Raw genomic sequence first — 22,514 nt, forward strand, 5'->3', positions numbered from 1 at the left:
TGCACACATGCCATTAATCTAGTGTGAGAGAAAACTTTCTCAGAAGCTACTATAAGTTTACAGAATTTATCTTTCAAGAGCAAATTCTGTTCTCTCTTCTTTAGTACCTCAGAATTGAAAGGAAAAATTTTGCTTGTTACTGGCCTTCTTAAAAGAATGCAGTGAAGACAGAAAAGACTGATTTTTGTTTAGCTACAGTGTTTGCTGCTGTCCAGCCTTTTACAAAGAGGAGAGCTTGTTAATTGTGGTGATGTACCCAGCTGAAAATTTTGTGACTACTCGGGCACCTGCAGCAAAATTCTTCATGGGCTTACTTTTAAAGAACATAACTCAGGTTGTTCCTTGCTACTAAGCTATATAGGTTACCTTATCAGGATATTATCTTCAGAAATCCTTTATCTTACTGTTACTTGTAACTTTTATTAGCAACACCTTTTTTTAACTGTTTTCTATCCTAACAGCTTTGTGCTTTGTTACAGAAGGGTACAGTTAATTATTGTAAGGTTACTTTTGCCAGCTGTTGAATTCAGTTGCTTTTATCTAAGAAACTGAATGCCTAATGTAAATCTCCTAGCAATGATATTCTTGCTTTCTCCTTCTGAATGGTTATACTTTCAATTAGCTTCCTTGGATAAATCATGATCAAAGCGGTATATTAAAAGATTGGCAAAAGAATGGTGAACAAAGGATGTAGAAGTGAGAGAGACTGAGTATTGCTGTGGTAGAGATGGGTTTGTTTCATTTTAAACCCTGAATCTTACCCCTTTGAGCATGCTGGCTCAAAACGAAAAGAGAAACTATCAAGCATTAGCAAAGTCTAATGGTTTACAGCATTACTGTATGGGGAAGGCTGCTGCTTTCAACCTGTTTTTTGAAAGTCAAGGTGTTTATCTTACCATTACAAAGTAACAATGGTAGTGAGTAAATTTACAGCAAAAATTGTTCCACTGAATACAGCAAACTGATTCTTGAATGTCTTCCACTAGTAGTGGAAACTTCTATGAAATTGATGTTGAGGAATACATAGTTGCTACAGTGCTGTATTCAAAAAAAAAATCTACATTGTTAGAGGTCATACAGGTACTTAATGCCAGATTTAAGAAAACAAACAAACAAAACAACCAACATCCTGGGAATATTCCTTCACTTTCCAGAAGTATTTATTTTCACCCATAAGACAAACTATAGACATGCTTGATTTGAAAACAAAATGTGCTCTTGCATACATACATGTACTTGTAAAAAAAAAAAAAAAAAAAATTTAAAATCCAGAGTTCTATAAATTATTATGTATTTGAAAGTAAACATAAAATCTGTTTCTAGCAGTTTGTTTGTAAGGAAAAATATGTAAATACAAACAATTCATGTGTGAGTTTTTAATAAAATTCTATCCAGCTATTTTTGTAATTTCTTTTTCTTTTTCTCTGGTTCATTGCTGACACTTGCCTCTGTAGTTGGATTTGCAGGCACATCTTTTCCTGGTATCTACAGTAACATAGAATTAAAAGTCAGAAAAGTGTTAAATCAAAATTTTAGCTTATACTATATATATTTTAGAAATTAAATAGTTTTATGTTATCCTGATAAAACTTATAGAGGGTTTGTAGAAGTAAATTCAAAGACCATATCAACATCAGCAAATTCTTATAGTAGTCATCCAAAAAAGGGGTCTGCCATCATAAAACTATCACAGCTGAAGTAAAACCTGGGAAAAAAGTAGRGAGTTCTGTACAACAAACAGCACTCCTCCCCATTAATTTATTGCTACGCTTCTTTTGCAGCGGGTATGTCATAGGATTACACAGTGCTTTTTCAGTTGTTTTGCCATGCCTTAGCTTGCAAGGAAGTGGTAGCTGTGGAATGAGAGATGTGAAAACAGGACTTAAGGCAAAAGGCAGATTGAAGTTCTGCTGGTATCAAGCACAGCACCAGACAGTCTCAACATGTAGTTGGGGACACTGCATAGGGAAAAGGGATGTAGATTCAGTAGAAACTGGAAAAACTTGAAATAAGTGGAAGACAGACTCTACCTGCAATGAGAAGAAGCTAGAATCTAAAACAGTTAACACCAGAGAGATATAGCATTAGGATGTTATAGCTCTTACACCATTAGTGATAGATACTTTTACATGGTGGAAGTTTTAAGAAAGGACTGACATTTATATACCTCTTTATGCTCCTCAAAGAGCCAGCAATTGTACAGACTTCCCTGGGTGCCCTCAGAATTCTGAGCTACTATCAGTTACACAGTAATTTACTGGAACTAAAGAGAGTTCTACTGAGTTTTTACAGTTAAAAAAACAAACAMCCCCCCCCCMCACACACACACACAAAAAACAGAACTGTGAAATTCAAGAGATCTTCAGCAAATCTTTAGCAAATCATCATCTTTCCCATCACTGGAAATATAAAATTTTCAAGAAAAAATTTAATTCAAATTTAATTTAGAATCCTTCATTCTTTTCAAAAGTCAGTGAAGTGAAAGCAGATCTGTGTTTTGTTGAGAGCAGATATGAAGTAATCGCTACACTCTGCTGCTAAATATATAAGTTAAATCTTCAATTGTACTGTAAGATTACTGAAGGGTAATATATTTCAATGAGTCACAAAACCTGTGCCTTACCTTTGGTTCTACCAATACCATGCGAATTTTCTGATGTTGGATGTTAGAAGCATCTAACATAATGTTCACTTTAACTTTGTCAAATATACGGAATGTTGTGTCTTCCACAGTAAGTGATGGTACCTAGAAGTTCAAATTTTATATAAATACTTACTGCTTATAGTGCATCTTATTTTTATAAAAGCATATTTTTATGCAGAATTTTTAATGTTACATGCTAATAAAATTAAGACAAATTATAGTCATGAATGTCCAGTGTGTCCTGGTACATAGTATATGTGATTTTGCAGTACTTATTCAGATAGTTAGGTATCAATACCTAACCTTAATACCTACCTTACAGAAACCCCTTCCTCCTTCAGAACCTTTTTTATTTAAACAGTCTTATAAAGATGACCATGGTGGCAGTACAGATTCATTTAATAAACTTGTTTTTACAGAAGACTCCACTACCCTCCAAAGCCAGGTGGAACAGATTTTAGTCATTCTGATCAGTTACCAAATCAAAAAATAAAGGTAATTAAGAACAAACCTTATAAAGCATACCTCACTGTTGTAATCAAGTCTTGGTTTTGTTTTATCTTTTTCTTCAAAAAAGACTGTTCCTTCTAACCCGTATTTGGGAATCAGGACCACAATTGCGTTCTTTCTTACAAATAATATATATGCGTCTTCATTCACCTCTCCTTTGGTTTTGAAGAACAGCTACAATGAAAGTAATATATAAGAAGAACACTATAACATTCTCTTATGGATTATAAATAATATTGGCTTATGAAAGTAAAACATTCATGAGCAAATACAAATTATATGTAGTAATCATTACAAAACTTATATTAAAGCAGATTCAAATAATCCTATAAGCTTTTTTATAATACCATTGTAATATTAAGCATTTACCATATTTATAAAAAACAAAAAGTAAAAAATTCTCAAGATGCCATTATGCTTATTTTTTCCAGAACTAGCACTGTAATTTTGAAGCTTTTTACCAAAGAAACAGCACTCATGTTCTTAATCATTCCTGCAGACTTGATTTGTTATTGCCATACAACGTACAATGCAATTGCTATGACTCAATATTCCCCTCTCTTCCTTTAAAAAGAACATGAATTTTCCACAGTTAATCCTCACATCTCAGAACTACTTACCTGTGTATGGAATGCAACAGATGCTCTTTGTGCATACTGAGCCATTTTATGTCGGTAATTGAGATTTTTACAGAGATCTGCTAGTTTGTGTTTATCTGTAAGTTCTGGGTATGTACTGTCTGCTCCTATAGCCACTGCCAAAAGCCGATGTACTATAATGTCAGCATACCTGCAAAAAACAGATTAAATGATTGATGATGCATCAAAATGCTTTCTTAAAAAAAAAAAAATCTGAACATTATTTAGTTCTTATAGATGGTATGGACCAAAAAGCCTTTGTAATACTGATAGTCTGCTGCTAACTCTGTGTTAATTCAAGATCACATTCTCTTTGTTGACCAAAGATATACTCTGCTGAGGCAGAATGGACTGTACTGCTTTCTTCTTCATCTAATAGTAAAGAATTTTTATGCTTTACTACGAGAGCCCGTATTGTTGAAGGTTTACAAAGATGAAACAGCCTGATTTTTGGACTCAAGAATGATGTTTCACTGTGACAGCTTAAGCCGCTCCCTCTTCCCTTTCACATGAAGTAGGCAAATTCAGTGTAGATTGGTACTTCAGTACCGTAGATCTTCAAAGCATAATTGCACTGAATTTTCCTGGTAGGTAACTTTTATTAGAACTTGAGCCAAGAACTTTTGAACAGGTCTGTTAGGAACTGAAATTTACAGTAAGGACACTTAGAAGCTCCACAAATTATCCACACGTATTGCATAGGAATTTCATTCCCCATAAGAGATTTCACTTGAAATGTTTAAGGAACAAAATAAAATGACAATTATTTTATTTAAAACTTAGCTATTTCTTGGTTTAAAAAAAAAAAAAGTAAAAATAAACCAATTTTTAAGAGGCACCTTAATATGTATACTTATAAGCAATTTCATTATAATGTCTCAGGGAAGTAGTAAGTTTTCAATTAACATTGCTTTTATATGTAAAATGCAGTCTCCTTACAAGTTTACATTATGATAATATTTTGCAACACAGTTCCCACCTGAAAATGACTGGCCAAGTTCTGCCTCAGTCTCTTGTTGACTTATTAATCCTAAGTGGTCAAAAATGCACTTTTATGCCAGAGATATGCATTAGGGATATATTGCTCAATCATTTTTAACTTGTGAGTCTTTATCAGATCTTTATCAGGAATAGTCTACCTAAGAGTATAGAAGGAGTTAAATGAAGACAGATCACCACGTAAGCCATTGCTTTTCCAATTCAAAACTGAAGAACTTACGTAAAGTAACTGAACAGAAACAGCATTTTTTTAAATGGAAAACAACATAGTGTAAAATAGTACTTCTTAACATATAAATCACTTTCTCTTTTGTCCCCTGAAACTTTTCTAAAATAAAAGTACCTTCTAATGGGTGAGGTAAAGTGTGTATAAATAGGTGATGCTAAGCCATAGTGATGAAAATCATTATCCATTCCAGAACAGAAATAAACAGCTTGCATCATGCATCGAGTGGTTAAAATTCGCAACAGTGTATTTAGGTATGGGAAAGCAGGAGACTCAGCTTTGTCTAAAGACTCAGCTAATGCCTTYGCCGAATCTGTCTTAATTTCCAAATTCTGCAGGGAGGGGAAAAAAAAAAAAAAAGTCAGGCATTAGTGGCAAATCTTAACAGAGTATAAGCAGCAATACAACAGCTAAATCCACATTGATCATAACAGCGCAAGTATCATACCAGCTAAATTCTGAAGCATAGCCGACCTAATGGAATGGCATTATAAAAACCAACCAAACCAAAAAAAACCCCAAACCCATGCACATACCTCTCCCTTATTTTCATTAGTGCTCTACACATACAGTGGAAGGCTAAGTCAGTAGTCTAGGAACTCAGAAAAGGCAGAAGTTCAGAACTAAGAATCATTTTATGCTAATATTAACAAGGTTATCGTTTCTTTTAGCTAGCTTTTTTCCATCCCTTTACTGAATACTAAATCAGAAAGGATATGCAAAAATAATAATAAATGGTAAAACTATGGGGTGACCCACAATTATATTTCATTTGTACCACATTCAAAAATTTTCATCCAAGTACAATGTAAGCACTAATCAATCTTGTATTTCTGCCACAGAAGTTTTAAAACATATACTCAGAAAAATGACCTGTAAAACTGTTAGTATATGGCATTAAGCTTGTTCCATGTCGGCCAGTGATCTTTGTCAAAGTACAGATAGTGTGAAAATAAAACACATTTTTAATTTCCAGTCCCACAGAGTCAGTTTCATCACAAGATCAGTAGAAAGTTCTTTCCTTCATGCACTGGCAACAAAAGATTGTTCTACAGATCAAAGTATGTTTTTATTATGGTAAAGTAACTGAATGTTTACCAATAAAGCATAACAAAATTTTACCCCCCAATTGTATTGGTTCTGTCATACGAGTAGATAAAAGTAACTTTGGTTTTAGAAAAGGTCCTTTTCTATGCAGAGAAATTTAGGCTTCTGAGAAAAACAGTACTTTTTAAAATCATTTTCAGAATAGAAGGGAAATCATTATTCCAGGTATATAGCAGGGGAAAGTGAAATGGGCTGGGTTTTGTTCATCTAAAATATTACAGTGGTAAAATTTAGGAGTTTCTTGTACCTAGAGGGGGAAAAAAAAAAAAAGCAGGGGTCGTGGGGGACAGAGTTTCAGGGAAAGGAATTTTTAATGCATGATCGTTAACCTACTCTAAAAGTTTAGCTCAAATGAGGACTACAAGGAATCTCAGATAGAAACATCCTGAAATCATTTTCCATTTCAGGCTTTGTAATTAAATCAGACTTTTTCCAGGCTATAACAACCTCTAGCTGATCTAAGGAGAGGATGGAAACTATAAACACATCTGAACACATTTTCTTACTTCCTGACTTTAACTGAGATGTGTTATTTGATGTGACTGACCAGTTTTTAAGTAGATCAATAGTGTATATGGAACCAGCCAAAACCAGGTTTATAAAGCACATCTGGCTTGGAGAGGAGAAACTTTTCAAAGCACACAGCAGTTACAATACAAAAGACTCAAAGAGTGTTTTGCTTCCTTTACCTGAGAAAGGGTCTTTAAAAAGCACAAGACTGATCCTTTCATCTCGAGATACAGATGCGTTGCTGCAAGTACTAGCAGTCTCAAAATATAGCAAATAATACACTTTGAAAATAATACTTTCCAACACTTATTCTTTGGAAAGCAGCTAATCAGAAAGAAAGCACAGCTTTTCATAATTAACTCACTTCATTAGTATAGTAAAAACTTGCCTTAGACTTTGCTGCCTTCACAAGTATGTCATAATTTGATGGGGGAGGAGCAGGATGTTTTCGGAGCAAGGCAAACTCTGAGAACTCATCATATATTTTTTGTGCTACAGAGATATTGGCAAGCAACATGAACTCTTCAACCATGGAATTTGTTTCTCTATCAACAGAAAATATTTTGTATTGTTAGAAAAGCATTAAATTATAAATTTGCTTTGAGTGCCTAAAGAAGAAGCATTTCCCCATTCTGACAATATTATAAACAGTAAACTCATGTCTTTGAACTTTTATACAAAACAAGTAGGCAAACATTTTTAAGCATAAAAACATAACATAAATATTTATTAAGTTTCAAATGCTGAGAGGCAGAATAAAAAAATGCAAAGAAATACTCAAAAAAAAATCACAAATTATATTAAAGAAAAGTGCACTTTAAAATGGCATTGCTATCTCCAAAGATACCATCAGCTAAGTCTCTTTATTTCTGCTGAAGTGATTTAATAGTGCTGTTCCGATATCAAGCATATTAAGTTTAAAAGCACCATGTTGCACAGCATAAAGTTATGAAAGTACAGATAACAGAGGGTAGATTTTGGCACAGAAACTGAGTAGTACTGAGAGAAAATAAGTATCTAGCTTCAAAAATTTGAATCACTAGCTCCCTTTCTAAACTCCTTTGTAAGATCCTCTGTACCACTCTGCACATGTGCAGTAAGTGCTCTGCTGTTGCTGCAGGACACCAGATTCCACCTCCTCTCCTTTGTTACTAACATTAGGAGAGCATCACAGATAACTCAGTGGGACAGCAAGAGTTAGGAACCTACCATTCCATTAAATCAGTAGTAAGGACTTAAATTCCTAAATGAAGCATATAGTTAAGGCTTGGGATATAAGAGATTTTACCAGTTTTTATACTTCATAAATAGTGTAAAATACACAGAACTGACTTTTCTAGGATTATTGTCCTGCACTAGTATATAAACTTTGTACACCCTTAAGTGCAAATTAGCTACTCAAACACCCCTTTCCCTTCAGTTACCTCCCTGCCCCAAATTAACCGGCTGAGGAAAATAAGAGGGCATACTTAAGCTCCTTAGTTTGTAGATCAATGGGATCGTGAGTTTCACTGTCCATGTGGAAACGAACTTCTGGTGAGGAAAGTGTTAAAGCTCTGGAAGACAGTAAGTGGAATCAATGAATTACAACAAAGCAGAAATGGCAACTAGGTTGCAGGCCTGCGAACATCATCAGGGTTTGATAGGAAAATGTAATTTAAAATTAGCAGAAATTTAAAATAAATATTTAAAGTTAGTGTTCAAATTAGCAGAATGTACAGTGTTGGCATACCTTAGCTAACTTCACAAATTTAAAATGCTACTTCTCTAGTTGTGTTTTTATAATGACTGCATGAGATCCATATTCCTGATTTGTTCTGCCAGAAGAAGGAAAAGTTAGCATTCTCAGTTTATATTTTAGGGGGAATGAAGATACCTATGTTTATCCAAATCAAAATGGCAAAACGCTTTTCTTTCAAATGTTTTTTACTGGAAAATAGACACAAAAGAACATTATAAAGTTTGACAGCAATAAATAGCCAGAAAAGAAAGGAAATAAAAGGTAACGGAGACACTGAATAGATTACCCATTATCAATTCTTTTCTTCTTCAGAATTTTTGCTAATTTGTTTAGTCCACGTAAGCTGGTAGTAACATCATCATTCATGCCTGCTGAATCAATTCTCATCTGTGCTTCAGCATATGTGAGAGATGCCTTGAAAAGAAAAAAAATAAAGACAGCATCATGCATAATTGAATAATGAACAGCAGAACATTCTTCTGTCTTGCAGAAACTGCAGTGTATTGTCAAAGCTGCTTCACAGCAATATGAAACTTTACATTCAACACCTAAATGCATGTCATTCTCAAAGACTAATGGTCAAAACAGGACAGATCCATGCAAGATATTCAGAAACAGCAGACATTTACAGTGTTTATGCTGATTATAAAGGTAGTTTATATGTTTGAGGTCTGATTTTCAGGAATGTTAAGCACTTACAGATTCCTGTTTTTAACTGAAAAATTATGGCTACCTGGTATATACAAACCATGTCCAGTGTATATCAACAGATTTATACTTAATTTCATAGCAAAGTAGCTCCACAAAAACATGACAACCTTGAATGTTTTGATCGTGTCCTGTTCTTTTAAATATCTGCTATATTTTAGGATTTAAGAGTCTTTTCTAATTCTAAGAAAATATAAATCAATCAATAGATAGAAATAAAGGAAACCTTAGTATCAAGCCTATTGATCACTGCTTTTGTAGAATGGTATCCAGCTTATTTTTAGAAAGATAATAATATTAATGTGACTAACCTTGGAATTAATAACACTCTTTGTAAATCTGGTTTTTAGAATTTCAGCCTTATGGTTCATCTCCCATATACATGAAAATGCAAGCCTATGAGAGAAAAAAATTATTAAAATCCACATATACACATTTGAAGTTTCTTGTCAGGATCTAAGTATGGATCATTTACAAATACCTGTCCACATTAGATCTCAAGGAACACAAGTTGGAGCTAAGTAACTCTGGAACCATATCAATTCTCTGCAAAATAAAGGATAAAAAGTGTGACTAGTTATTTGTTTTAATTTCATGACTTTTAACACAATAGAAGTTTGGAAATAATGTTATTGATTTTTCCATCACGAAAATGAGGATAAATACATTTTCAGATTTCTGAAAGAAAAGTATGCTACTTCCGAGGAAACTCATTCCAGGATCTATTTAATTATCAGTTGTTTTAGTCAAGATATTCCTGTAGAGAAATTGTGGTCTGTGAGAAATAAGTTATATTAAACAGGACTAAATGTACAGCTGAAATGTATACAAATCATAGGCAACAAGAGAGGTTTAGCTATCACAAGAAAAAACAGTAGAAAGGGCAAACCCAGATCATGTTTTGCAATTTCAGATCTGTATTAAAACATTAGTAGTCCAGTTTCAGAACTACATGTTATATATGCTTCAAACATAGGAGTTAAAGGAGATATTCTCTATTAAAAAATAATAGTATTTCTCCCTTTTGCTGAGCAGTCTGACTGAYAGAAAGCACATTTGTTTTGATTAAAAAGTATGCAAATTAAATGCAGCCCAAATGATTCTACTGTTTTTAGGTTGCAGATAATGTCTGTACTCCCAAGAAATGAAAATAAAAGCAAGGAAAAAACCCAAACTCTTTATTTTACAACAATCCTTTTATATAAAAAACAATTACTTTTTCACACAGATACACTGTTGTTCCACTTTATATAAAAAACAATTACTTTTTCACACAGATACACTGTTGTTCCTCTTTTTGCTGATTCCTCATCCAAAGCATTTCCTGGTCGAATAAAATGACTGACATCTGCAATATGTACACCAACCTAAAACAAACAAACAAAGCATGACATTATSTATTTTATGAAACAGAAAAAAAAAGAAAAAAAAAATCACTCTCAACATGAAAGAAACTTTCTAAAATCTCTATTTACAATCCAATTTACCCATCTCCAGTTACCTCCAGCATCTCCTATATTTAGTTATAGGAATATTTAAGTTATATTTTACTCATATTAAAAAATGAATAGTTGAAGCAATTATGCACAATAAGGCATGCATATGTTTAGTGAGAAGTTACATTTATTAGCAATGCAACTCTTGCCTGGGGGCCCAATTAACCTCTTCATATCCTTCAAGGCTCACTGCAAACCTTTTTTGCTTTTCTCTGTTTGCTAGCCCTTCAGTTTTGGGATTCTCTGCTATTATAATTGCAAATTAGTTTGTAACAAAGAAAACCTGACTAAATCAGAAAAAAGGGGAGCAAAGAGATGGTTTTAATCCACTATTTTTATTCCTAATGGCTCATAGTGACAGTAGAGTTCATACACCTGCTTCAAATTATGAGAAGTATCCTTTATGGATTTCAAGAGTGAAACAAATAATTCCATGATTGTTTTTMAATCATTCTTTTCCACAGTCACATTACAACAGTAGCTTCACTCTTTCTTCTGGTGATTCCTTATCCTAGCTGTAGATGTCCATGTTTATAGAATTTATATACAGCTTTAGCTGAGTACGTCACATTCTCACACTACATAGACAGAAACCAGGGTGAATTTAGAAGACACGGATTCAATTCTCACCTTTGATACTTGTCTAATGCAAGTCAACTCCCTTTCTTTATTCCTATCTCACAACTGGGCAAACATCATTAATTCCTTTTATAACTTATCTGGAGCTTTGCTCCTGTCATTTCCTATTGTCACTGCTGCACTGTTTGAAGAATAATTAATGACTCATTTGATAAGAAAACAAAATACCTCCAGATTTCCATTTTCTAGTTCTCTACAATGTAATGCATCATCAATATCTGTACAGCCAGGAGGATCCACACTACAAACACACAGCTGCCTTAAGTCCTCCCTGTATTTCATATCCTGAAATTAAAAAAGGAAAAAATAAGTTTAAGACCATATTATATATCAAAGTAAAAATTATCATTTGAGAAAGATACATTGGATAAGATTTTCCAAAGCAACTAAATAATTTAGGTTTGCTAGACTAGACCACTAACTTCTATACAGCTAACGTTAGAAAAGATAAATCCCTCCCGTCAGTTTCCAGGCTCAAAGAAAGTTCCCTGATGGTATTTTTTGTACATTCTAAAGCAACCATTTCCCATATTTAAGTTACTAAGGATAAYTTGAAATTCACTTACAGCATTTAAAACAAGCTATTCTACAAACACCAATTTTTAACAAACCCTGTTTTTTTTTATAATTTCTTTTGTTTGACTAATTATTGGATTATACTGGGATATCTTATCTTCTCAGAATATCTAGCGATAACATAAGGACTGCCACATTTGGTTAGAGAAGTTACCCAGCAAGATGAAAAACTCTTAGAGATGATCTTACAATTGTTTGAATTGTAGTCTCTCAGGCAGAGAGGAACTTCATGAAGCTCAACAAAGGCAAGTGCAGGGTCCTGCACCTAGGGAGGAATAACCCCATGCACCAGGACAGGTTGGGGGTGACCTGCTGGAAAGCAGCTCTGCCGAGAAGGACCTGGGAGTGCTGGTGGACACCAAGTTAABCATGAGGCAGCARTGTGCCCTTGTGGCCAAGAAGGCCAATGGTATCCTGGGSTGCATCAGGAAGAGTGTTGCCAGCAGGTCGAGGGAGGTGATCCTCCCCCTCTCCTCAGCCCTGGTGAGGCCACATCTGGAGTACTGCGTCCAGTTCTGGGCTCCCCAGTACAAGAGGGATGTGGCACTACTGGAGCAAGTCCAGTGAAGGGCTATGAAGATAATCAGGGGACTGGAGCATCTCTCTTATGAGGAAAGGCTGAGAGAGCTGGGCCTGTTTAGCCTGGAGAAGAGAAGGCTGAGAGGAGATCTTATCAATGTGTACAAGTATCTGAAGGCAGGGTGTCAAGAGGATGGGGCCAGACTCTTTTCAGTGGTGCTGAGTGACAGGACGCGAGGCAATGGGCACAAACTGAAASACAGRCASTTCCAWCTGAACATGAGGAAAAACTTCTTYACTGTGAGGGTGACAGWGCACTGGAASAGGYTGCCCAGAGAGGTGGTGGAGTCTCCTTCTCTGGAGATATTCAAAAGCCGCCTGGACGCGATCCTGTGCAACRTGCTCTAGGTGACCCTGCTTGAGCAGGGGGGTTGGACTAGATGATCTCCTGAGGTCCCTTCCAACCTCAGCGATTCTGTGAGTCTGCGATTTGCCAAACACCAATTTTTATGAAAACTGTAAGATTTTATTATCTTAAGATGTCTATCCCCATCAAACACAGTTTTAGCCAGGAAAAAAGAATAAATAAAAAAAAATGTGGAGGCCTTGTTACCATAGGAAACTAGGCTAAAAGCCCATCCTAAGACACAATGGTTTTGGACAACTTTTCTCCTCTATTTTATATTGCACAGCGATCTCCAGGAATGTCATAAAAAATTACAGTTCTATTTGAAGACGGCAGCACAGTAATTATTACAATAATTTAAAAATGATTTTCATTACCTTTTCTGTGATGCTCCATGGCATTTTTGGTAGGAAACTAAGGACAGCCTGGGAGAAAGGTTGATGGGGAACATCATGTTCGAGTAGAAGAACTTCTGTCTCAGTCTCTTTATCTCCTGCATTTCCTAAGTTCTTTACAAAATGACCCTAAGAAACAATATATATGCATATAAAGTCAGATTGTTTGACTGCTCAAAAATATTTAATTATTTGAGATGATTATCCCAAAGGTTATTACTGTATTAAACTACATAGTAGGAGTCATCTTTCCTTCTTCAGTTACTTTCTCATCTTAAACATTTCACTGACTCAGTAAGTCTGAACTTTGTATTTCCCTCTCTAGAATCTACTGACTCTTTTCCTGGAATAGTATTAAATTCTCCACAGATAAGACTACAAAAATTGTAAAGGTGGCAATTCAGTTTTTCCAGGAAAAAAAGAATTCCATAAGCAACAGAACAAATAAGGTCTAATTTTCTATGGATTTGTGTTGTCACACATCCTACTCCCAAATACCATATTAATTCTAGTTCCTTCCTCATGTCTCTCATCCCCTGCAGCAATGCTGCACTTGCCTTAACACTTTTTCTATATATTCCAAGTTCCCTCCATATCTCTAACACACAAGAGACACCTGTGCTCTCATTCATTATAAGCTATGCACTTGTAAACTAGCCAACAGGTACCCCTTCAAAACCTAATTATTATTCAACACGAACTGAAACTAGTGCCCTCGTTTTCTCTTCTGTCCTCTTGTTTATTTATTAAAAAAAACTTTAAAGAACTTAATTATCTATAACTCTGCCCCGTTGGCAATTTAACTGAATTTGGCCAATGTGTTTAACATTATTTGCCAGAATGCTAATCAATGAGTGGGATGAGCAGACAGAGCCAGAGCAAAAGCCTCATTTCTAGGATTCCAGGCTAAAACAAGGCAGTCCCTAGTTTGTTTAAATAAAGTACCTTAGTTAGCACGTATATATTTACTGAAGAAGTTGAGGACCAAACTTTCTAAGTATGATAAAGCATAGCCGTTTGGGGGAGGGGAGGAGGTAGGAGTGAACTAAATTATTCAGGGACTTCCTTAACTTGCACCAAAGAATGGTACTCAAATCAAAATTAATGTCAACACTTTTTGAAGTTACTCACTATTACCAATAATAACAAACACCTTACAAAAATTAGATAAATAAAAGTTCAGAAAAAAAACCCTGCAACTTACATTAGGATACCTGGAATTCCTGGGCCAACCATCAATAGCAACAATTATTCTTTGTCCTTCCAATGTATCTGCTTGTCTAGTTTCTATTCGAATGCGAGGAATTCTGCGATCAGCTGGTGTAAACAAATGCCGCCTTGCCTATTAATAGATAGAAAAAGGAAAAAATAGTTTCTAATCTAAAATACAAATTCTGCATTTATAGTTACTTGATTATTGCCTTACCTCTTTGATCTGTGATTTAGAAAGCATGCCACAAAATGGTCTCCAGTTTCGCTTTATAATGCCCACTACTTTTCCTGTAGGTCTCAGCATGTTTTTGTTAACAGAAGCCTTCAGCTAGAAGAAGGGGTTAAAAACACAAAACTGTATTTGAACTCATTAAGTTAACATGTTTGACTACAGCAGATTTCTCAAGGCACAGTGGTAACATTTTATGTATCGCTATAGTGCCATAAAGTATATTATGACTTCATAAGCAGAACTATGCCTCCCCACCCACTGTCCTTTTCACAACTTTCAATATTTGTAGTACATAACRTTACTATTTTTTTTTTAACCTTTATATTTATGGACATAACATGAGAAAAAAAGAAGAAAATGGTAGAAAGAGACTCTGAAGAAATTACATCTTCTTGTACTGTCTCTGCTTACCCTCCAACTATCTCCATTTTCTCTTCTCACTGATTCTTCCCGTAATTTTTTAAGAGCCTTTCTATTTATGTTGCTTTGGCAACCATAAAGAAATGCAAATATTTGTTGGACAGGGTACATGTGAGTGTGCATGCAAGTTACTGCAAGTAACTAAAGAATATTTTGCAACTGGTTCCAAATACATGCATTCACCTTAAAAGCTGATTCTCATTGTGATACAACATCTGCTCCTATTCCAGCAAATCCTAATCTGGACATCAGCATATAGCTTTGCATGATTACTTGATTACTACTCAGTAACTTTTGGGTTCATGTAGTTTAACAAAATAATTTGGGAACTTATGACAGGGATTAACCCCCCACCCCCAAATTACAAAGTATATATTTTATACATAATCACGTATTTAATGCAACTGTGGGACTGTAATAAACGTTTATGTTCCCAGAAAAAAAAAAAAATCTGTGCTCACAATAGTTTTTAGGAATCAGTATAAAAGAAAATTTATAAATCTACAGCCTAGCAACACTCTCAGGGTATTGCAGATTTCATATCTCTTTCAACATAAGAGTCAACTAAAAAAAATTAACATAAGACTCATCTTTCTTGTTAAAATTACCAAGTTTGAAAGTTTTGAACAAGCTCTATAGAACATCTCTTTTCTGTGACAACAAATCTTACTCATACTGTAAAGAAGAGAGATAATGGGGAAAAAAGGCACAGATAGTATAAAATAGAAAGCCTCTTGTTTATTTCATACAATGTTTTCTTTCTCCTCTTCATTTTCAATGTCATCTTCATTCTGGCTGTCATCTTGCAGGACAACTGAGGATGGTGCTACCCATTCATCTTTTGCCAACAACTCCACAGCTACAATATCTTCATGAACTGCTCGATTTAAATGTTTAAGTCCTTGTATAATTATCTGGATTTTTTTTTTTAGAAACAAACATAATAAAACAAAATAAACAATAAAATGCAAATATTCAAGGCAACAGTAACAAAAGACACAAATCAAAGCAGTAGAATAGATGAGAATACACACACAACAGGCTCTGCATGCTAAAGAACATTTTATGGCATGTTTGTAATGCATTTTTCCTCTGCCTAGGTTTCTTTCAGTACTGATGATGTTATTTCAGGATTCCAATTTTCTCTATAAAAACAGTTGTTTTCCCAGACATTTCTTTTTTTCTTTTTTTTCTTTAATTCAGACAACCCTTCTAGTTTTGCAGGTTAGGGGCCTCCACAGACTGCTGGGAGATATGAATAAAAGAAATGGAGAGCCAGAGGAATGCTTCAGAGAGCAAGACTTTCTGCTCCAGCTGCTACCAGAAATAGGGAGGGAGGAGACAACTGCTGCAGCCTGGAAATGGTGTCTGTACAACAGTACCAGCAGAGAACCCAGTAAGCAGAAAGCAGGGTTAGATCGCTTGGAGGGGAACAGCCTGTCTACTTATCCCCAGGCATTAAAATAGAAGGGAAAAAATGCAAAAGAAGCCCCCAAGGGCTTGCCACAGTTCATCTGAAAATCCTCCTACAAACTTGTTTCTCTGCCTTTCACAATACAGTTAAAAATCAATTAAAAATGAAATAAACCGTGCTATATCCACGTTAATTGAAAAACTCATGACAACTAAGATTCAGCTTTAATTTATCCAATACTTTATTGAAACACAAAGTACGCCTTTAAATAAAGTTTTCACTTTTTGAAAGGGGTATATTGCATATTTCAGTAGTCGATATCCAAACAAACAAAAACAGAGGAAACAAGTAATGGCAGAAAAACATGGAAGAAGAAAAACTACTATAATACTCATTTCCAACAACGTATGTCACCAAGAAAGAATTTTATTTTAAGTCATTACTAAGGCTGGTTAAGGTTCATAGTGTGAAGTTAAAATGCAAAACTCACCTCTTTGTTTTCTTCAGCATCTCCATGAACCCAAACAGTAGCTTCAAGATAATTATCTCTGCTTGCCCTATAGGTTCCTTGGAGGTAAATACCAGATTTTATTCCTTGCTGTAATTTGCTAAGAGGAAGATGTTCCGGAAAAAATATTTTTCCACTCTCTATTTCTTTCTTTAAATAAAAAATAAAGTTTGTCAGTCCATTTCATTTGTAGTTATTCCAAAACTGAGCTCATGAACATGAAACTCAAGCTAGCAAACTTCAAATTTGTAACTATGGGTAGCAATGAATATCCACAATAATTAAAAATGACTGTTAAGTAGTAAGGTAATTTTTCTAATTAAGCAKAACAGTACAAAGAACATAGAAGCATGACAATGCTGGGAACCCCTTTTCTTTCCTGTTTGCTTGCAGTTGCTTAAAAACATACTGCACAAGTGACATATGCTTTTACGTTTATTTGAATGTACTGTCTACAGTTATATACTTAGCGAAGAAAGTACTAGCATAGTACTGCATCATAAACAGTACGGCATACAATAGGAGCAGCTATATGAAACATCATGAAATTACATTACTGTGACTAAACCTTGGAGGTAGTCAGACAATCAATTAAAGCTGAACAAAGTTCAGGTAACCACCAAAAAGATCAACTCAGCCCTCCACTTTCTTCCCACTCTTACATATCCCACTCCATTTTGTTAGAATTAGCTCTGATGGAATAAACCTTCAGGGTTTTTTTGGTAGGGTTAGTTTTCAGCTGTATCAGTGTTATATGAAAATTTAAACCTTAGTTATGACAAACATGATGCATATGGAAAGAGAAGAGGTAGTAAACAATTTTTGAGCAGTAGCCTGCACTTCTATCAACTTAAGTAACCATAAAAACCAGAACTTCTGATATAAAACACTTCTGAAAAACAATAAATTAACACAAGCTTTGAAACAACATACATAAAACAAGTATCTAAATGATTTGCAATCCAGGTTTTCATTTTAGTTCAATTGTTTCTAACACTTTTACTAAAATACGCTTCTAGTCAATTGTTACTGGTTTTGTCCTCACATCAGAGTTGTCTAACGCACCTGGCTTTTTGAAAATAACTAGCTGATACCTCCTAATAGGTATATAAGTAGTTCTTAAAACAATTTCAATATTTCTCTTTCTTTCAAGATGTCAGAGTTCAACTGTGAAACAGGTAATAAAGTCCAGAGTCTTCACTTTCTAAACTGACACTAGTAGCCCCCAATAGAGTCCAATCTTATACCGTAAACCATTTATGATTAATTTATTTTGTATATAAAAAAATAAAAACATACCCCTTCATCAGATATACAAGCAAGACGATCTACAAGATCAGGATTAGCCATCAAGCTTTTTATATACTCCTCACCTACAAAAGCATACACATAAATATTTATGCAAGAGATGCACACGATTTAAGTACRAGGACACTACTGGGATTATGTACCTCAGCAATAAATTAAACAACCATACACCACTTTACTTACATGTATAAGCAGTTATCCCTTCCTCCAGAGCTTTCTCTTTATTATTCCTGTCATTTGTTAGAAAGATAACTTGGATGTTCTCCTCATTTTTCATTTTCTTCAAGTGCTCATTGTACCATTTTACTGCTACCCGAATGGCTCTGTCATTGCGGTCATTAGAATTTTCTCCTTGCTCTTGCTCTATGTATGTTTCTCTAGAAAGAAAGAAAAAAAGAAAAAAAAAMCCCAGCATATATCGATTGTTACAAAAAATTTTTCAGACTGAAACAAGATTGAGGTGCCAAAAGAATCACTGCTGTACCAATTTTTATGGTATGTGTAACATTCTACAGGCCAAGGAAGGGTCAAGAAACAGGAGGGTCAGGAAAAATAAGAAGCATTCCTTTCTAATAAAACCTTCTCACTGACGATTGAGGAGGACTGCAAGGAATTCAAAATGAACAGTTAGGTAGACCTATGGTATAAGAGCAGTGGAAACTACTTGAGAGCACAAATAAATTCAAATTTATTGCTTCTTCATTCCTTACAGCTTTCTGTCAAAAGATTTTTGAAACCTGCAACAGACTGAGCTGGCAAAGTTAATAAAGTATTGGGATATGTTTAAAAGGGACAAAAAACCAGAAAGGCATTATTCCATTGCTTAAGTTAACAATCTTGTCTGTAAACTTTATTCAGCATTTTAGCCTCCTTTCATAACAAAAAATACACATAAAAGAAAAAGAGCTCAGAGGAGAACAAAATGCTCAATTGGAATGACTCTTACAGGGGATTCCAGGAAAAGCTTGTTCTGTTGGCTACAAAATAGGTAAGTGCTCCACAGATCTGACTTGGAGCTGTCTTCTATTATAACTTCTGTATAACTTTGAGCAAGTACACTTTCTCACATACAACTCAAACTCAGCACTAAGCATTATTTTCAGAAAAGTAGCTTAGTAAGCTGTACTACAGGCCTAGTCCAAAAATTACTAAAACCGATATTGATTACAAGGGTTTTTGGCACAGACATATGGCACCTAAATCAAATAATAATTAATATTTTCATTTGCTAATCAAGAAGGATATCAAATGAATGCAATGGTTCAAAAATTTACTTCCAAAACTGAAATGTTACCATAGTAACAGCTGAATACAGGAACAATAACAAGGTTATAAATATTTTGAACTTATTAGCTAACCAGTGAACATTCACAATTCAAAGTTTCCCATTGGTTATAATGCAGCATAACTGCTCTTATACTCTTGGGAGTGCAAGTGAGAGAACGTTTGTCTTCTGACACAGAAACTGCTTGGCCTGAATAACTAATATAGTCAAGCAGATGAGAAATCTAATGTTTCTATAAAATGGAAAAAAAACCAAAAACAAATAACAAATCAGTGGTTCCTGACTTTGAGCTCATTTCCTAACACCTAAAATATTTTTTTGATAACACTGAAAAAGTGAAAAATAACATGCAAAAGACCTGTCAGTCTTTTTTTTTTTCCACTCTGGGATTTTTTTTTGCCCTTGATTAGAACCATCATCTAGATGACTGTTTGCAGTTAAACAATAAAACATTTCTGCTAACCTTTTTTTTGTTTTCCTATATACATGTATATATTACATGCATATATATATAAAATATGAATATAWATATATATGTATGTACGTATGCATGCCTATATTAATTATAAAATGAAAAAGCACCTGGATCAAGCAAGTATTTCCCAACAGGATTCCTTAAAAGTCTCAGTCTAACTTTGTTTACCTAGTTTCACATTTTCCAGTTCTGTTTCCCAGGTTCCTTTACTGGCCATTGGTACAGCTTTATTATACCCCACTGCACACCACCTTACCGATGATGTTCATTGGTGAAGGAATAGAAATGTTTTTCRGGGTTTGCAATCATGTCTCTAACTCGCTTGTATACTGGTGCACTCCGATTCCTGACTTCTTGTAAAACCGTCTGTAGCACAATGACATTTTTAATAACAGGATCTTCAAGTATATCAATCTGAGGAACAAAATGGAAATGAATCAAAATCATTATTTCCATCTGATAAATGGACTTGAAATATTTGCTTGGTTCTTAATGCGTAAAAGCTAACATGAATAATGAGATGTGTTGTTTCTCCCTTTTYTTCTCACTGATGGTAAACTGAAGAGCATATTAAGCAGCTTCCTCCTGCTTGTAGGCAAAATGTTCAAGTGTACAACCTGAATTCAAGTATTCCAGCCTCCTGGTGACATGAATTTTGCTGGAGATGAGGACACACTCTGACTCTCACAACTCTGACTCCCACAAATGCAGCCCCAACATCTGCAACACTCCAGTCAAGTTTATTAAGGACTGGTCTACACTGGAAATTTTGTTCCTATGAACTGGGTTATTGCAAATTATAATCTCTGTAAACAAAACACATCTATGCACAAACTGACAGTAATCCAACAGAATATAAACACTGTCTGTCTTCATGAGTAATGCAAAACTTTGTAACAGCRGTCAGATATTATTTAAAGCCAACACAGACACACCTTTGCATTTGTAGGCTTAAGTTTTCCACAAACAACCCCATTGTTGTGCCACAATTTTAATTTCCACATATTSACATTAACCAAAATTCTGTTTGCTGCCCTTCACCCCTTTTGAAGCCCCAATTTCTTGAGGAAGACCACGATTGGTAGCTCTTTTTGGTAGCTCCCGACAGCTGTGGCATGTGATAAAGGCAAATGTACACCAAAGCTACATGCTCTTGTCTGGAGAAAAGATATGTGCTTGATTTCCTGGGCTTGTGTCAAGGAACTGTGAAAATCCAACTCCAAAAAACAGAGAAAACAATAACGCATTGAAGGGCATGGCTAAAAGAAATAAAAGCAATGTCAGGCCAAGCTTCTCCACCTCTGATGTTCCAGAAGACAATACTATGACCTAAAAGATTTAGAGACACGTTCACAGGGCAAGAAATTCAATGTTATTCTCTGTACAAGCTGGATGACTAGGCCAAATCTTACTGTTGCAATCCTGTTCCAATTGCTAGGTAAAACCTATTCTTGCTGTTACCAAGATTTCTTAATCCCTGCCGCCCTGGTTCATGGCCATGTACCCTGGCATGTTCACATTCGCAGACTGCTTTACAGCATATACAAACTTTGCCAACAGACAACAAGAAGTCCATGGATAACAACAGGCTGAACTTGCTGTTTTGTGAACAAAATCCTTACTGACAACTTCTGGGAAGGGTAACTGTCAGAACACAAGCRTCATGCACCTCTCCTAAGCAACCAATACTAGCATGAATTACCTCCTGCCTCCAATGTCTGTACAGGGCAATTCTACTTCTACAGATGTATTCAGAAACTGGGAGAAAGAGAAAYGTCAAACACCAAGCTTGGGAATTCACTGTCTCACAGCCTTGAGTTCTATTGCCTGCATCGACTCAAACCTTTGCAGCATTAATGATGGATAGCAGAGAAAAGCTCATCCCATGCTTCCAGGGTGGTTGCTTTGTTGTACGTGGGATGTTTCTGTAGCCTTGACCCATCACTTGAAATCAACATCACACTGTAAAGAACCCAAGCCTACAACCACCTCCACAGAACGTAAGAGGTATTCAAGAAAGTTTAGGTTGACAAAAAAAAAAAAAAAAATCAGCTGAAGATCCTGATCGCTGCTTCAGAGTCCATTCATTCTCTTTGCCTGACTTTCCATAACCATATCAGGAAAAGAAAAAAAAGAGGAAGGAAGGGAGGAAGGAAAGGAGGGAGGGAGGGAGGGAGGGAGGATTTTTCATTCCTATCGTTCAGGCCAGAATACCAATACCAGAATAACAGAATATAATCCAAAACCACGATGTACTTAGCGACGCTGGAGGCCTCCTCACCACCCAAGCGACGGCAGGGAAAGAAGACACGACCAGTTCAGGGATCAGCGGGCACGGTGACGGGGACACACGAACCGTAACTGCGCCGCGCTGCTCAACGCGCCTCTCCCAGGCCGGACGGGCCAGGGAGCTGCCTCATCCCGCCCCAACGGATCTCGCTAAGGCTCGAGCCGGCGGGAAGGCTCCACAGGGAGCACGGCCGCCGCCGGGAGCCGCTGACCTGGTGGAGGAGGAGGTTGGTGTCCGGCAGGAGGTAGTGCGGGCC

The 22,514-nt window shown here is 35.6% G+C and overlaps 2 protein-coding genes across 4 annotated transcripts in view; one reads left to right on the plus strand and one right to left on the minus strand.

The window, feature by feature from the left end:
* Positions 1-1,136: 1,136 nt before the first annotated feature.
* Positions 1,137-22,514, minus strand: part of DIS3 (DIS3 homolog, exosome endoribonuclease and 3'-5' exoribonuclease) — a 21,573-nt gene continuing 195 nt past the window's right edge. The window contains exons 1-21 of one of the 3 annotated variants that reach the window (XM_026061971.1): positions 22,470-22,514; positions 20,225-20,382; positions 18,392-18,585; positions 18,200-18,273; positions 16,883-17,050; positions 15,728-15,892; positions 14,541-14,654; positions 14,319-14,456; positions 13,097-13,243; positions 11,387-11,503; positions 10,349-10,450; positions 9,565-9,629; positions 9,395-9,479; positions 8,662-8,789; positions 8,104-8,190; positions 7,023-7,179; positions 5,135-5,349; positions 3,775-3,943; positions 3,170-3,328; positions 2,624-2,746; positions 1,137-1,485 (exon numbers count right to left, since the gene is read on the minus strand). The exon at positions 22,470-22,514 is cut by the window's right edge and continues 195 nt beyond it. In XM_026061971.1, the coding sequence (XP_025917756.1) occupies positions 1,396-1,485; positions 2,624-2,746; positions 3,170-3,328; positions 3,775-3,943; positions 5,135-5,349; positions 7,023-7,179; positions 8,104-8,190; positions 8,662-8,789; positions 9,395-9,479; positions 9,565-9,629; positions 10,349-10,450; positions 11,387-11,503; positions 13,097-13,243; positions 14,319-14,456; positions 14,541-14,654; positions 15,728-15,892; positions 16,883-17,050; positions 18,200-18,273; positions 18,392-18,585; positions 20,225-20,382; positions 22,470-22,514 (2,700 nt within the window). In that variant the 3' untranslated portion in view covers positions 1,137-1,395. Of the gene's footprint in view, positions 1,486-2,623; positions 2,747-3,169; positions 3,329-3,774; positions 3,944-5,134; positions 5,350-7,022; positions 7,180-8,103; positions 8,191-8,661; positions 8,790-9,394; positions 9,480-9,564; positions 9,630-10,348; positions 10,451-11,386; positions 11,504-13,096; positions 13,244-14,318; positions 14,457-14,540; positions 14,655-15,727; positions 15,893-16,882; positions 17,051-18,199; positions 18,274-18,391; positions 18,586-20,224; positions 20,383-20,903; positions 21,255-22,224; positions 22,315-22,469 lie in introns of those variants that run through there. The other 2 variants (XM_026061973.1, XM_026061972.1) reach the window with 2 other exon arrangements.
* Positions 22,411-22,514, plus strand: part of PIBF1 (progesterone immunomodulatory binding factor 1) — a 127,657-nt gene continuing 127,553 nt past the window's right edge. The window contains exon 1 of the mRNA XM_026061977.1: positions 22,411-22,484. The gene's annotated coding sequence lies outside the window, so the exon portion shown is untranslated. The remainder of the gene's footprint in view (positions 22,485-22,514) is intronic.

This window comes from Apteryx rowi, unplaced genomic scaffold (assembly GCF_003343035.1).
Source record: "Apteryx rowi isolate R43461 unplaced genomic scaffold, aptRow1 scaffold_189, whole genome shotgun sequence".
NCBI classification, from domain to species: Eukaryota; Metazoa; Chordata; class Aves; order Apterygiformes; family Apterygidae; genus Apteryx; species Apteryx rowi.